Source organism: Musca vetustissima, unplaced genomic scaffold, assembly GCF_032173495.1.
Source record: "Musca vetustissima isolate MV318-11 ecotype Yass unplaced genomic scaffold, APGP_CSIRO_Mvet_v1 utg19773, whole genome shotgun sequence".
NCBI lineage: Eukaryota > Metazoa > Arthropoda > Insecta > Diptera > Muscidae > Musca > Musca vetustissima.
In genome coordinates this window covers 23,577-40,239 of record NW_026879628.1, presented here as the reverse complement: position 1 = coordinate 40,239, position 16,663 = coordinate 23,577, and the positions used below count along the sequence as shown (strand labels likewise).

General features: G+C 35.0%; 1 protein-coding gene across 1 annotated transcript; it reads right to left on the bottom strand.

Moving 5' to 3' along the window:
- Positions 1-1,541: 1,541 nt before the first annotated feature.
- On the bottom strand, positions 1,542-9,664 carry LOC133324635 (transmembrane protein 216-like). The gene is made up of 2 exons (XM_061533469.1): positions 9,395-9,664; positions 1,542-1,764 (listed from the first exon to the last, which is right to left on the bottom strand). The coding sequence occupies exons 1-2, from the start codon at positions 9,648-9,650 to the stop codon at positions 1,571-1,573; spliced, it is 450 nt and encodes a 149-aa protein (XP_061389453.1). The 5' UTR covers positions 9,651-9,664; the 3' UTR covers positions 1,542-1,570.
- Between the last annotated feature and the right edge of the window lie 6,999 nt (positions 9,665-16,663).

Here is a 16,663-nt window from a genome sequence, read left to right as displayed (position 1 = left end):
ATCAGGCAACCACAAAAATATTTATGGTTGTTGGACAGTCAGTAATCGATAAAAAAGCTGACAGTCAAAAATGATAGTGTGTACACCGCTTAATGGCTTGTTCCCGTACTGCAAGAATCTATTAATTTTTACTATATTTTTCGATATCATAGAGGAAAATTTGTTATCGTAGTAAAAAAATGTACATTCTTGCAGGTTGTGGACAGACCATAAATGTAACATTTGTTAACCATATCCATTAAACATTTGTCTGTTTATCCAAAAATACAGTAAAAGAGAGTAAAGTGCGAGACCAATTTTAACAATTCAACAACAACAAGTAAAAAGCGACAGATATATACCCCAGCATATGGTTTGCGGAGGTCTTCGGAATTACACACAGATTTTATTATTAGTTTTATAATATAATAAGATATATGTTTTTATCAAAGAGGTTTCGCATTTATTGTTGATCAAATTTTATAAAATGTTGACCATTTGTGAGGGTGGTAAACTAAGTCTGGAAAAAATATTACCATGTGCAAAGTTTGGACGAAATCGGTTGCTCAGCCAGACAGACGGACATTTGTAATTCGACTCCAAATTGTCGGAAACGGATTTTTTCCAAAGAAACATGGGGTCTAAAACCAATATTTCCATGAGGCACATTTTCACCTATCAAAGGACTTGTAGTTTCTACTTGAATTTGATGTGTAATGTTGCCAACAATGTGAAGTATTACTAGAAAAAAATTGACAGATGTTCGTGACAAAAAAACATGTTTTTGTTTTGATACATGATCTTGTTATTACATCATGCTCACACACTTGGCACAATGAATAGTCCATTTAGAGCAGCCGATGTCTTGATTAACTGTCAAAGTGCGAAATTTCTACTTGAATTCGATGTGCAATGTTGCCAACCATGTGAAATATTATAAGGAACATTTTGACAGATGGTCGAGACAAAAACAAAGGTTTTTGTTTTTTTTCTCGATTATCTGTCATTGTGCCATGCCCAAACCATACCTTTTAATAATTGTACAATGTTTACACCTAACCTTGTAAAATATGTAGCATTGTAAATTCACCACCTACCTTTGAAGAAAATAATGTATACCTTTTACAAAATAGGAAAATAAATAAAATATACATAAATAATTTTTTTAATTTATTTGGATTAATTAACGAAACCATTTTAGAGAGAGACAGAGGACCTCTTTGAAAAACACTCTCATCTCAATATTGAGAGTGAGACAGACATTTACAATTTGTTTTTATAAAATCAAACTTAAATCTACAAATTTTGTAACTCTTAAAAATACATTCAAATATATTTATAACAGTTTTCAATTTTTATCGAATTATTTTATTTTTTTTTTTTTTTTTTGTTTTAATTTCAAATTTTTGGTCATTTACTTTATTTTATTGGAAATTATATTTTTTGATAATGTTATTATATTGCATTGTTATTAAATGTTTTAATTGTTTCACTTGTTTTATAATACAATTAAAATATATTGGTGTAAGTTTATATATTTTATTTATATTTATTTATATATATAAAAAATATTATAAAATATTGATTTTTTCTAATCGTAATTTATGGGTCGACAAAGTGTGAAAACAAAATAGATGGCATACCAAATTTCGGTGATGTATAAACCCAATTGTAAAACGCACAGAACATATTCCAGACGTAATTTGTATAGCTGTAAGAGTAAAATGTAGTTGACACCAAATAGGCATGGAACAATCAAAAGAACCGATACAATTGCTGGAAAACCTGCAAAGAAAGAAAAAAAAAAAACAAATTAAATTAACGTAGACAATTTATACGGTGTTACTTAAAAAGGGAGGCAAACATGTCTAGGGGATCGAAATTTTATTCTGTAGTGCTTAAAATACTTTGAACAGAAATTGTAGTGTCAGCTCTTCTTTTCAATAGATTTTTCGATTATTTTACTATATTTTCATTGGAGTTTTTTATTTACAGAATCCAAGAAAGTTATTCAGAAAAGTAATATCGTGGCCTGGACAACGAAAAGTTATCAAAATAAAAACTTCTAAAAAGGATAAAACTGCCTTGAGTGAGACATCAGAAGATGATCCCGGTCTTTGGAAACCCGTCGAAAAGGAAGTCGTCCCCTAAACTTTTTAAGGTTTCTGACCCCTTTAATTGTAAAGAAGTCTAGATGAAGTGTATTTCGCCAGGAACCCATATAAGAACATATTAAACGTTGGAATGAAGATGGATCGGCCACATATTAAGAAAAAATGTCATGGGAAGAAGCATGTAATGTTATTTCCTCTTAATTATATTTCATCGTCAGGTGTTTCTTGGTCGACCTCGATTTCGAGATCCTTGGGGATTCGATTAAAGCGTCATTCTGGTTATGTTACGGACATCAGTTAACCGGCAAACTTTGCGAAAGTTCAATGCGCCCAAGAGGAGTAACAGGAAATAACAGGAAGCACTACTAGGGATACATAGTCGAGCGAAAAAGTCGACTCTTAGAATTTTGCCACTGAACAAAAAGTCGATTTTGACCCTTGACGACTTTTCGATTTTGTCAAACCAGTTCAAAATCGACTTTAGAATTCTAGATTAAAAATGTGATAAAAGGCGTAATTTTGGCTTTCTGATAATAAGCCAAGCATTTATGAAGAAAATTTAAAGTTGGCCTTGAAAAGACGAATTTGCGATTTCCTCAGCGATCAAAAGTCCACTTTGACTTTCCAATACAAAAAGTCGATTAATCGATTTGTCGAAAGCCGATTTACTTATCCCTTAGCGCTACACGAATGAACAACGCATTCTCACTTTGTCTTAAACCGCATTTACATTAGATCTTTTCACCGGGTTAACCTACTTTATGAGGATTTATTTGCCATGTATACAATGGAATTGACAATTTAAACCCGCAGGGTTAACGAAATCCAGTACAATGTAAACGTACTATTACACAAGGTATATTTAATACGGTAGCCGCATCGGCCAACCAGCGGCTGGGTGCAAAAAATGTAAAACAATTAAAATTATATATGAAAATCTCAAAATTTTTAAGAGCTGGTTTTATTAACATTTAAATTACCCGAGGCCCATTTCATTCCTGATAGCTTCGTCTTTAGGCAGAATTCTCGCAATTGGAGTGAGGAAAATCCTTGAGTGATTCACGAGAAGCAAATGCATTTTCAACGTGCCACTACGCGGTGTGGTTTTTGGGCTGGAGGAACTTATTGGAATTATTGTAACTTTTTTATTAAAATGAGGCAGGTCAAGCACAAACAGTCAATGATGTTCGGTATCGTGAAATGATAATAATATGATTATTTCATATGTAATTCATTTATTTATTTAGAAAATTAAAAGTATATTTTTTATTACAACGTGTGCTTACATCGATCACTAATTTAAGAAGAAAGAGTCAGATGCAACTTGACAGCTAATGATACTTTTGCATAGTTGCAATTTTTAGTACCGGCATATTTACGTTGTACTACAGTTCCTCCCCCATCACGTAGTCACCATATCTCTGAGGAGCTTTCCTAGTGCGTACTGGACGATTTCGGTTTGGTGTTTGCTCGGGTCCTTGGAATGTTGCTGGTGTAGTGTCTATTATAGTTGTTGTATTTTCAAGTGGCAAACTGTCTGGAACTGCATGTTGTTCGGTCTCATCTGGCGTATTTTGTCCAATAGAATCAGTTGTTGTCAAAGGTGTTGTTGTTGTTTCGGGTAACCGGCTACGCAGCTGGTCTATGTGCCTTGAGTGCATATTGTTACCATCTATAATTTCATAATTCCTCGAACCGGTAGACTGGACCGTTCCTGGCAACCATTTTTCACCATTACCATAATTCCTGTACCAAACGTTATCACCTGTTCTAAATTTCCTTACTGTCGTCTGTGGTATGGTTTGTTCCATTTTTGAATTGGCTGGGTGTATGTGATCCATTAATGTCTTTATCCTCCTCCCCATCAACATTTCGGACGGCGTCATGTTGTTGTTGTTTGGTGTGGTGCGAAGTCTCAAAAGTATGTTGGCTATTTCCTTCTTTAAATTCGTTGAACTTACTTTCTTCAGAAGATTTTTAATTGTCTGCACAAACCTCTCCGCTTGTCCATTTGAAGAAGGGTGGTATGGTGCCGTTCGCACGTTCCGATACAAAATTTCTCCCATTGTCCGTAACGACTGTGTCAGGTATGCCATGTGTCGAAAATATATCGCGTAACATTTCAATTGTCCTACTTGATGTGATTGAATTCGTAATTTTTACCTCTACCCATTTTGAATGAGAATCAACCACAATTAAAAAATTTGTTCCCAAAAATGGACCTGCATAATCTACGTGTAATCTGGACCACGGCATTCGAGTAGCTGGCCATTGTTTCGGCTCTGCTGCTGGAGGATTCTTGCTATATTGGCAACACTTTTCACATCCTCTTGCTAAGGTCTCAATATCTTTATCTAATCCCGGCCACCAGAAGTAACTGCGAGCGATTGCTTTCATCGATGTTATGCCTTGATGTATTTCATGTAGCATTGTCAACATTTTCCAACGAAGTTTTTTTGGAATTATTACTCGGCTTCCCCATAGCAAACATTGACCTTCAATTGAAAGTTCATTTATTCTTGTGGCGTATGGTTTGATTTCTTCTGAATCTGCTAACAAATCGTTGTGCTTTCTTTGTATGTGAAACATGACTTTGGATATTACTGGATCTGTTCTTGTGCTCTCGCAATCTTTCGATGTTATTAAAAACGGTTCCTCACCTTCAATGTGGTATAATACGTTTAAATTCACTGAAACACCTTTATCAACCACCAATGGCAACCTACTAAGGGCATCTGCGTTTTGATTTTTATATCCCTCTCTATATTTAATTTCGTATTGATACGCTCCCAACATTAACTACCATCTTAACAACCTGGGTGATATGTGCTGTGGAATTGGTTTTTTAGGATTTAAAAGCCCTAGTAGTGGTTTATGATCCGTATAAATTGTAAAATTTCGACCACACAAATATTGATGAAATTTCTTTATCCCAATAATAATGGCGAGCGCTTCTTTGTCGAGCTGAGAATAATTTTTTTCTGCTGGCTGCAGTGTCCTCGAACCAAAAGCTATTGGTGCCTCTCTTCCATCTGGCATCATATGAGCGAGAACGGCTCCAACTCCATATGGTGATGCATCTCCAACTCCATATGGTGATGCATCTCCCGTAGTGTACCAACACCATTTTAGACTTTAAAATTTCTTTGGCTTTCATAAAACTGGACTTCTGTTCGCTACCCCATTTTAAACAAACGTCCTTCTTTAGCAATCTGTATAATGGCTCCATTAAATCTGCTTTGTTCTTGAAAAATCGGTCATAAAAATTAAGTAATCCTAAGAAGGCCTGGAGTTGTTGCATATTTGTCGGCTCGGGTGCGTTCGAAACTGCCTTTACTTTTTCACAAGTTGGTTTGACTCCATTCTGATTTATCACAAACCCTAAAAATGTTATTTCTGGCACTGCAAATACACATTTTGTTTTCTTCAATTTGAGGCCTGCATCTCGTATGCGCTGAAGTGTTCCTTTCTCTTGTACGTCTCCACATTTCTTCCATTGTTGAGCCTCCAATCAGAATATCGTCTAAATAAACAACTACTCCTTGAACATCGCCTAATATGCTTTCCATTAGCCTTTGAAAAATGCTTGGTGCTGTGGATATTCCGAAAGGTAATCTGGTTACTCCAAATAATCCCTTGTGAGTTTTCAATGTTAGAATTTTTGCAGATTCCTCATCAACTTTGCTTGGGTATAAGCTCTGTCGAGATCTAGCCTTGAAAACCACTTACAGTTGGACAGTGTTGCAAAAACTTCAGTGTTGGTCGGAAGGGGGTACGTCTCATTACACAGAATTTGATTTACCGTACACTTGTAATCCCCGCATATTCTAATACTACATCTGGTTTCACCACTGGAACGATTGTTGTAGAATGATGTTGTCGTCAATCATTTGTTGTAGAGCTTCTATTCTGGGTTTAAGGGCAAATGGCACCGGACGAAATCTATAAAACTTTGGCTTACCACCTTCCATTACGTTGAGTTTTACTTTGTCTCCTTTATAGTCGCCTAGACCCTCACTAAATACTTCGCTGTACATTTCAATTTGTTCTGGAATATTGGCATCGATCCGGTTACAACTGCTCGCTATTTGAATTCCTAATTCATGAAACCAATTTCTTCCAATCAATGACGGGCCATTCCCTGATTATCACTTTCTTCGAGAGGCATCTTTCCGAAATATTCGATGAATTTTCTCTGGCTCATAATAGAATGACTGGCCCCGGAATCAATTTCCATCTTCACTGCACGGTCATATATTTTTACCTCTCGTATAAACGATGATCTATTTTGACAAGAGACGGACAAAATATACTTCTCGTTGTCTCCTTTTTGATCCGAAACCTTTTCTAAACATTCGTGTCTCTCATTCCACAAACCAATCTGTCTCTCAGCATTTCATCCAAATCTTTAAAATCACAGCTTTGACATAATTTTCGAAGAGCTGCTAAATACTCTGGAATCGATTCACCTTCAAGCTGGTCTCTTCTGTAAAACTGAAATCGCTGGATTATTATATTTGCATGTGGGCAAAAATGTTTTCTCAATAGCGTTACTGCTTTTTCGAACGTGAAAGATGTATCAATGATGTTTTCTAGTGTCGCAATCGACTTGAGCAGAGCATATGTCTCTGTTCCGCACGATGACAGTAATATAGCCTTTTTCACTTTATCATCGACCATCCCATTGGCCATGAAGAAAAACTGCATTTGTTCCTCATAAACCTGCCATTTACCGGCAGCGACATTAAAAGAACACAAATCGCCTAATTTTGTAGCCATCCTTTTTGTTTCTGGTACAGATGCTCTCTCCTCTTCCTGCATTTGACCCTCGTCGCCAATTAATATGATAATTTCATATGTAATTCATTTATTTATTTAGAAAATTAAAAGTATATTTTTTATTACAACGTGTGCTTACATCGATCACTAATTTAAGAAGAAAGAGTCAGATGCAACTTGACAGCTAATGATACTTTTGCATAGTTGCAATTTTTAGTACCGGCATATTTACACTATACTACAGATAACAAGTTTTTTTCTTGCCTAGATTTGAAGAAATAAATGCGGAGGGCAACGATTCTTGCATAGAATTGAGGAAATGAATGTGGAGGTCATGTGTTTCAACAAGACGGCGCCACATGTCCTACAGTAGTGCTGTGCAAGCATGGCAATTGGTGCCCTTGTTTACATGTATCAATAAGCTCGTTCTCTACGTTTTCTTTTAGTAAGTCATTTCATATGCCGGTTTCTCGTTTACTCTGAGCATTTTCTATCTGTACACCTCTGTCATACAACCCATGATGCAATAATAAGACGATGTATCAAAACAAAAACCTTTGTTTTTGTCTCGATTATCTTTCAAATTTTTCCTTATAATATTTCACATGGTTGGCAACACTATACAATTCAAGTAGAAATTACGCACTTTGACAGTTAATCGATACATCAGCTGCTTTAAATGGACTACCTACTTATTGTACCATGATACAGCCATTGAAACAATTCAATTGCTGCATCAGTCATTTCCCGGTCTTGTTATTTCGCCTATTGGAGACCAGAATTGACAGCTAATATCGTGTGACCTAAACCCCTTAGATTTTTTTCTTTGGATTTTTTAAATTCGAAAAAACGTGGAAATTGGACGATACATTAAAGAAATACCGCTACATTTATGAAAAATGGTCATTGAAATTTTTATTAAAAGATCGTGCGTATGCCAACAAAGCCACTGCGGCCATCTGCACGATATCTTATTTCATACATAACCTCATTCTGTCAACTTTACGATATAATAAAGTTTCAATTTTTTTTTTAATTTTCTGCGATTTATATAATTTAAAAAAAAAAATCGTTCTACTTGGGACACCCTTTATATACAGTTAGTCACAGTCAAAAGTAACCACTTGGCATTTTCATTATAAAAATGGCATAAGTGCGTGTTAATTAATGAATACAATTTCATTATTTTTTATATACTCACATAACCTAAAATTGAAATAAAAATAGACAATATTTTTATAAATTCAAAATAAAAAAGTAATTATAAATAAAATTGTTAAACAAAAGAAATTATTTACAACTTCGAATTTTGCACTTTATGCGGAGTTTACTTATTTGGATAGCCATCGTGAGAATTTGAGACCATGGGACACCACACAATGATTGCCGAGACGAAATTAGTTCTTCACCTGAACTAGGAAAATCTCAGCGGAAAATAGCGGAAATACTCAATATTACTCGATCTGCTGATCAAAAAAGTCATATTGAGGCACAAAACCGGGATTCGCATTTTCAACAACCGAAAAAAATATTCAATATAAGGGTTCTCCGACAAGTGGCGATAATCCAAAGCTAAGTGCACCTAAACGTGCTAAAAACGCAGTGAAATATCTAGAAATGAAATGTAACCCAAAAACAATTTGAAGAATTTTCCATAAGCATGGTAGAGAAATACTGAAAAAGCCATACATAAACCCCATAAGTCGGAAAGTCTAATAGAAGTTCGTTCAAGAGCATGAAAAAAAATATTTAGTTTGAATCGGATGGGTCAGTTAAGGTATGGTGCAGGGTGAATAAAGACGTGGACCCTAAGCAAACAATACCGACTTTATAATATAAAATTTAGAGCTGAAAATTTGGTATCGGGGACAACATTTCAACTTTAGAAAAATAATGACCCCAAACACATGTTCCAGGTCGTTCGAGAATGGATGATTTATAACTTAAGATGTTCATGTTCACTTATAAAAAAAAAATAATAAAATTTAATTCATTGGCTAAAATGAAACTGAACCAAGAACTCGGAATGTTAAATTACAAACTCATCAGACGAAGAAATAACAATCTATATGGGCATTTTGAAACGATTATTTTAAATCTGGCGATCTTTTTAGTAATTTTAACAGGCTGGCATTGCTTTCTTCATAGAATAGTGGATAATGCAGCCACACGATATAATAGTGGTAATAAGGGATTTCATAGAAGTCCACACACACACTCACAAATATTGGTGCGCTCATTTGTTGATGTAAAGAAATTGACGCACTTATCTACAGAGACAAAACCAACCTCCATGGGGTTATACTTGAGGAAAATATTTTATAATAGAATTACAATTGAAATTACAATTAAATAATTGGAACATCTTTACAAATATACACTACACCTTATGATGGAAAATATACAGTAGACCACGGATGTGAGAACATCCAAAAAATGTTTGGGGATGTTATACAAATCCGATATAATATTCTTTGCATACGATATCACTTTAAAATATAACTACTACAATTTATAATTACCACGATCGGCCAATGAACTTCTACGTCCCAAAATCACACGCACTGTCTCCAAAGAACAATAAGCCACAATCATAACCATGTCACGTATCAATATTTCTGAAGGATATGTTAAATTTATAGCCTTCAGCAGACTCATGGCCAGTTCGCAGAATGCGAACATCCCAAAATAGAATGAATTCAAATAGATGAGCACTTCGTAGACCATGCTGGGGTTTGGTTTCTTTGGTACCAATGGTGGTGGACGTTTTGGTGGCATTTTTTCTTCTTCTTCTTTTTCTTTAGTTCAACATCAAAGTGGGGGCAGATCAATTATTTCCGTTCCTTTTACATTGACAATTTTACATTTTGTATTTTCAATATGAATTAATTTATTTGAATTGGATTTTGTGTAGAATGCGTTTCACATTTTCATAGTTTTTGCCTTTAAAAATAGCCCCCGATTGCACTCGACTAGAAAGCGTTGACTTGTTTGTTGCGTTCGACTTGTATTTTTAGACTGATCAACGGAATGCGAATCTCATTTGCGAATCTCCGTCTTGTGTAGCAATTAAATTCAATTCAATTGTGCTCGTCATATTATGCTAAGGAAGATATAATGGCAAAAACAGTAACAACAACAACATTATGAAAATATTGTCTTTTTCTTGTGAAAACCTTTGTGGTGGTCACAACTTGTTAAGAGCAAAAAAGAGCTGGTCTTCTTTGCTCATGATCGTGTCTAATATATTTGTGCTGAATGTATTAGAGTACAACGAACTTTCAGATATTTTTTTAAGAAAATTCTTTTGGGCTACTTGGTAGAGAAAAATGCCAAAGTTGTTTAGAGATTTCATGAACTAACCATGCAAGCAGATCCATTGTAACGTTCATAGTTTACCATAGCAAGATTTTCGGATTTTATTTATTTTTTATAACTTTTTTATGGCTGAGGTACTGATTATTGGGTACTCCAACTTTTCGATACCATTTTTGTATGTCTCGGATTTCGCCTTTCCATAAAGACGAATATTTCTTATCAGCAAATATTCTTTTGAGATAGCTAGCGACCTGATCGGAATATACGATGAATCATGGAACACATATTTTTACCCTCTGCATTTTATACGATCAAAATATCGGTTTTTTTCTTTGGGTTAAATCCGATTCAGACCATTTGTTGTCGATTAGCCGAGGAGCAGTTCGATTTCCGGCAAGGTGGTGATGTAGACAGTCAAGTGTGTATTGGGCATACTTGTAGATTTCAAAGCTGCGTTTGCCTACCTGCGTGGGCACAATGCTTGCAAAATCATTGGAAAAGATAATAGTGTCACGACTTTTGGAGAGCTATGAGGTTGGATTAGCCGAGGACCAGTTCGGTACAGGTAAGGTAGTGGTGTAGTGTTAGCAGATTAGTTAGACAGTCAAGTGCCAACTATGTACTGGGCATATTTGTAGTTTTCAAAGGTGCGTTTGACTATCTATCCTGGGATAGCGTGCTCACGCGGTTGGAGAAGTTGGTTGCCGTGAGCTAGTGCTTTGGCGTAGTTATTTTAATAATAGAAAAGAAGTTGTTGTAGCTGCAAGTGCTACAGTTTGATCTTAATGATGTATACTTTGTTGCGCTCATTGTCGGCATCGTTCCAAGGGTGTGCATATGCGGATGACCTTCTCTTTCTGGTCGAAGACGATGCTCGTCTTGAGCTGGACACTAGAAGTGAGGAGTTCATGCGCATAATGTCTGAATGGGGTAGTCGAGTCAGTGTGGAGATGGCGTTCGACAAGTTGTCGACAATGCTTTTCAAAGGAACTTTGTCACGGTTGGAGGAAGTTGGTTGCCGTGAGCTATGGCTTTGGCGTAGTTATTTTAATAACAGAAAATCAAGGGTTTGTAGCTGCCAGTGCTACAGTTTGGCGTGATGTTGCCCGTGGGTGTCCTTAGAATTCTATCAATGGTCCATATATATGGAACATAATGCTGAATACCTTGTTGCACTCATTGTCGGTATTGTTCCAAGTGCGTGCATATGCTGACCTCTCAATTTGATAGAAGGTGAGGCTCGTCTTGAGCTGAAGACTAGAAATAAGGAGGCCCTGAGCATAACGTCTGAATGGGCTAGTCGAGTTGGTGTGGAGGTGGTGTTCGACAAGACGTTAGCAATGCATCTCAAGGGAACTTTGTGACGTAGTCGTCCACCATTCATTATCTTTGGGATAAGCTATTAGCGCTTGTAGGGAATGTTAAACGTATACTTAGAAGTGACTGGGGCCTTAGCAGACGAAAAATAACGGGCGTACTCAATCTTACGCGATCTGCTGTCCAAAAAATTATATTGAGGCACAAAACCGAGAATGGAATTTGCAACAACGCTAAAACCAGCGAGAAAAACATATTCAATGTAAGAGGCAGAAAGTGGTTGCTGTGCCAAGTGGTCGATAATCCAAAGCTAAGTGCGCCTAAACTTGTTGAAATCTTACAGAAATATCTGGAAAGAGATGTAACATAAAAAATCGAAGAATTTGGCGTAAGCATGGTCTTCATGGCAGATTTGCACTGAAAAAAAAACATTCAAAAAACCCCAAAAATCGGAAAATCCGATTGGACTTCGTCAAGGAACACGAAAACAAATTTTGTGATTATGGAAATCTGTTATTTTTGGTGATGAAAGCAAACTTAACTTATTTGGGACAGATGGACGAAGTAAGGTAAGATATGGTGCAGGGCGAATAATGCCGTGGACCCTAAGCACACAACTCCGACCGTAAAGCAGGATGCTCTGTAATGGTATGGGGTTGCCGAAGTAGGAATCTCATTTTTATTGAAGGCATTATGGATAAGATATATAAGTTTATTTATTTAAAAGGTAATTTGATATGTAATGCTGAAACATTCGGATTGGGGACAACATTTCAATTTTATCAAAATAATGAACCCAAACACAAGTCCTATACAGTTCGACAATGGATTCTTTATAATTGTCCAAAGTTCAAACGCCTGCTCAGTCACAGGATTTGAATCCTATAGAGAATAAATGGAGTATTTTGGAGAAAAATATTAACAGCCATAACATTTGAAGCATGCCAAATCGTAAAAATGCATTCAGACATCTCACAAGGAAAACTTGGTAAAATCTATGCTGGTAATGTTCAACGCTGTAAAATATAACAAGGGATTGTTAAAAAAAACTTTTATTTTGGATACTGTAATCATTGTGAGGTTGCAATTGCATTTGTTTAAGAATAATGATTGTTTTTATATTGAATTCACAGAAATATTGTTTATTTTATTGCATTCATTTTGCGTTAAGATGTTCATGTTCACATATAAAAAAGAACAAAAATTAAAGCATTGATTAACATGAACTTATGGCATTTTTATTATAAAAAACAGGTGGATACTTTTGACTGTAATAATTCTACGTATGTGATATTTTCAAATACCTAAAAGCGGGACCCTTATATGGAAGCTACGTCGACACATGGACATTGTAAATTTTCTATATTTGTATGCTATTTTATGCCATCAAGTTTTTTACCCTCCAAGAGCCTTTAAATGGGACGTCTTCAATTTTCAATATTTATCTTATGCAAAACACCGAAGGATATATTAATGTCCTACAACTTTAATTTAATTTTTTTGCAATTATAAAGACTCTACTGTATGTAAATTTAACATTAAATTAAAATTAGCATCGTATTAGTGTTATCGGTGTCGACATGAATCATACGACGCACGGGTACTACATCAATAATTCACCAACACGTCGCTGAAGAAGAACAACATTACGACGATATCACGAAAAGCGCTACATTTCTTTGTATAATCAACTAAAATCGACACATCATTTACACACTATTCTTCTTTAATACTAGCCACTAAAACACTCCGAAGGAGGCCTATTGTTTTGTGTTTAGTTTCTTTATTTCATTCACCCCGCAAATACAACATCGAATTGCAAGTCGTAAATTTATGATTTACACCAAATTCAAATCCAGACATTGCCAATAAAAAAATGTAATTTACGAACTGTGAATGGCGTCACAAATTCGTATGCAGTGTACTGCGAGCACAACGATACAAACAAAGCCAAAACAAATGAAATGAATTTGGAATGATGTGCCGTTACATTTCAAATTAAATATAAATTTAATTAGCGCTCATTAACTCACTATGCCGGTCAATGATTTGATGATTCGTTTTGCTCCTATAATTGGCATATAACAGGGAGTAAGAAAATCGACAAGTAACCCTTCGAAGCAATTTATTTACAAGAACAAAGGAGGTCAATTCTGAGTGGTACAACCCAATTTGTTTGCATAAAGTTTTCGGAGATATTCGAAAAAACAACACATCGACTTATACCTCGGCCAAAAACATTGAAGTTGTGGATCATCCTCTATACAGCCCTAAATTGAAACAAATAACTTCCATTGTGCCAAAATGACCCTAAATCTGTCCCAATGAAATGGAATTTTGCATAGGTTGTCGAAGACATGTGTATGAATTGATTCACATATAACTACAGATCTTATTTATTTCATCTCAAAGGTCCTTCAAAAATACGACGAAAGTAGTAATGTTATGGAAAAGTGTATTAATCGATGATAACTATTCACATTAGCATTATTATACCAGAAATATATGTAGGAACGGACGGTAGGCCACGAACGACGCGTAGTGGAATTCATTTTTGGAATTCATTTTATAAATAAATTATTATTAAAAGAATTCACCCTTTGAAATCCCAAACATATATATGGGCAATATTGCCAATTTTTTAACATAGCTGAAGCGGAGGTTCGCACCTTTATAACTCGGGAATTACTTAAGTATATGAAAAAAAGTGAACAGTTTTGGGTTAATTGATCTGTCGTTGCAAACTGTTCATGATACTGAACTCCAAACTTTATTTTGGTGGAAGCGGTGTCTACTTTAATGTAAAAAAATGTGTAAAAACAGGATGAGGCGTACCAGTTTTTTATGTTCTCTATCGATTTGTGATTAAACCACTCATTTCACGTCCTTCGCGTCAAAGTTAAACTAGCAGCCAACAAAATGGGAACTGCGCACTTTATGTATAATTTTTCAAAATTTTAACTGCATCTACCTTTAAATGATGCTGTCATTTTGATGCTCGATTTTGAGGGTTTTTTTAAGTTTACTTCTAGCTTTAATACGCAAACAGGAATTTCTAAAAATCGATTATAAGATTATTGTATCGCGAATCTGAGTAATTTGATATATATTTTGTGTATGTAGTTTTCACAGCTTCAGGGTAATACTCATCCGAAGGTGAACATTTTGTGCGATCAAATTTCTAAAAAACCTATTTTTCGGGCCAAATTTATAGATCTGTCAACTGAATGATATGGGTACCCGCGGTCAGTAAGGGTTTTTTTACGTTTCGAATGATATAAAATCTTCTTCGTAACAGCAAGTGTTGTTGTACAAAAAACGATACAACAACCACATGGAAATTTGTTGTTGTAAGTTCTACTAGTGTCAACTCATTTGACAGAAAAATGTAAACAAACAAACAAATTATCATCAAATTATTTTTATTTTGAAAATGGAATATTTTCGAATCCTCAAAATAAAAATTGAAAAACATGAATGAAAACATGAATCCAAATTTATATTTCTATCGCTTCCACATCTTTCCTTTAATTGAGCCATTGCCATATATATGGGTAACACATATGACAATGCTGGGAATAGCGAGTTATTCCTTCAAGAAAGATTTGCTTCCTCAAACTTTCCCAGCAGGCAGATTGAGTAAATTGAATACGGGAGCACATTAATAAAGAACAATTTCAAATTGTATGCGTTCCCAATTTTCCTGTTGGGTGATTTTTAAAAACATAATTAGTCAAATTCATATTGACACTAGTATTACGTTGGAATCAAATCAGCTGGGATTTGCTGTTACCTTTTATAATTGTACCATGTATAAAATTAAAAAAAAAAAAACTAAATATGGTGACATTATTTCTTCGAACAAAAAACAAATATTTTTCCTCAATATCTGGTTTTGTTGTCGCTGTAATTTACAAACCGCTACACAGACGTGTGTGATTTTGATATCATTTGATTTATCGTGATGTTCAATATAATAAACCACGTAATTTGAAGATTTTTTTCTTATGCCCAAAATTTGATCGCGAACGGTTTCGGATTCAGAACATTTTTCTCTATATGTGTACCAAAAATCATTGATGTACCACGAAAACAAAAACAAAAAAGCCGATTTTTTGAAAACGGAATATTAAAAAATTGGCAATATTGCCCATATATTGTAGCCCTCGTTTATCTTTTTATATTGATTTCTATTTCTACGAGTGCTATTTAGCTACCGAAAGATATTTATATTGTTAATTGAAGTACGAGATCTGATTACAACATAATTTTTTTTTTTAAATTTCATATTTCGTGGGCTATGCAAGTTTGATATTTGCATTTTTTCTTCGATTTTTTACCATTCGTATAAGGTTTAGATAAACAAGTACCAGCCGGTGTTATCGGCAGATATTTGCCCTCAGCCTATGGTTTGTGGAGATCGACGGAATTACTTTTTAGAGTCGAGTTGGATCGTTCGTTTAAATAAATTAATATTTTTTTCTAAACCTGTAACAGTTTGTAGGAAATTTGGGTATATTATTACCTTTACGAAGGCTTGATCAAGTCCTAAGTTGGGAACCGTCAGCCCTCTCCTCTGGTACGTCCCACAAAAAGGGTCAATATTATATAATCTTGTAAATTTTATTTCAAAAGCCGAATAGATCAACATTAAATCTGAAACGTCCTTGATAAAAAATATATACTTTGTATAAAACGAAACCTGTGTGTAAATCCGAAGACCTTCCGCAAACAATAGTGTCCGCAACGGCGACTGACACTTTTTTCCTATTTTTATATTTAGTTTAAATATGTATGTATAGCGTGTTTAGAACACACTGGATTTATTAATGGCTTTATATAAGTTACAGTCGAAATCACTTATACCGACGGCCTAGGAATTTTCAAAACTTTGCACCGGCGAAATTGTTAGCTATAAACGATATGTGGTTATAAACGATTTCAAATAAGGGACAGAGCTTTCCCCGGGACTTTTGGATAAGTCGTTATCTGTGAATTTACCATCTTTGGATTTAATGTAGGTTTGGTAAATGTTCGATTCAAATGTGATATTCCATTCGATTAATATTGGATTAAAACCGTTTTCAAATTCATTGTGAGGAAGATACCAGAAACAGAAGACCATGAGTCCCATGCTTGGTAGAAATAAAATTGGA

Coding starts and splice junctions, on each gene's coding strand:
- LOC133324635 (XM_061533469.1), bottom strand. CDS start 9,650: ATGCCACCAAAACGTCCACCACCATTGGTACCAAAGAAACCAAACCCC. Junction 1,765..9,394: donor AAGTTCATTGGCCGATCGTG/GTAATTATAAAT, acceptor CTTTCTTTGCAG/GTTTTCCAGCAATTGTATCG.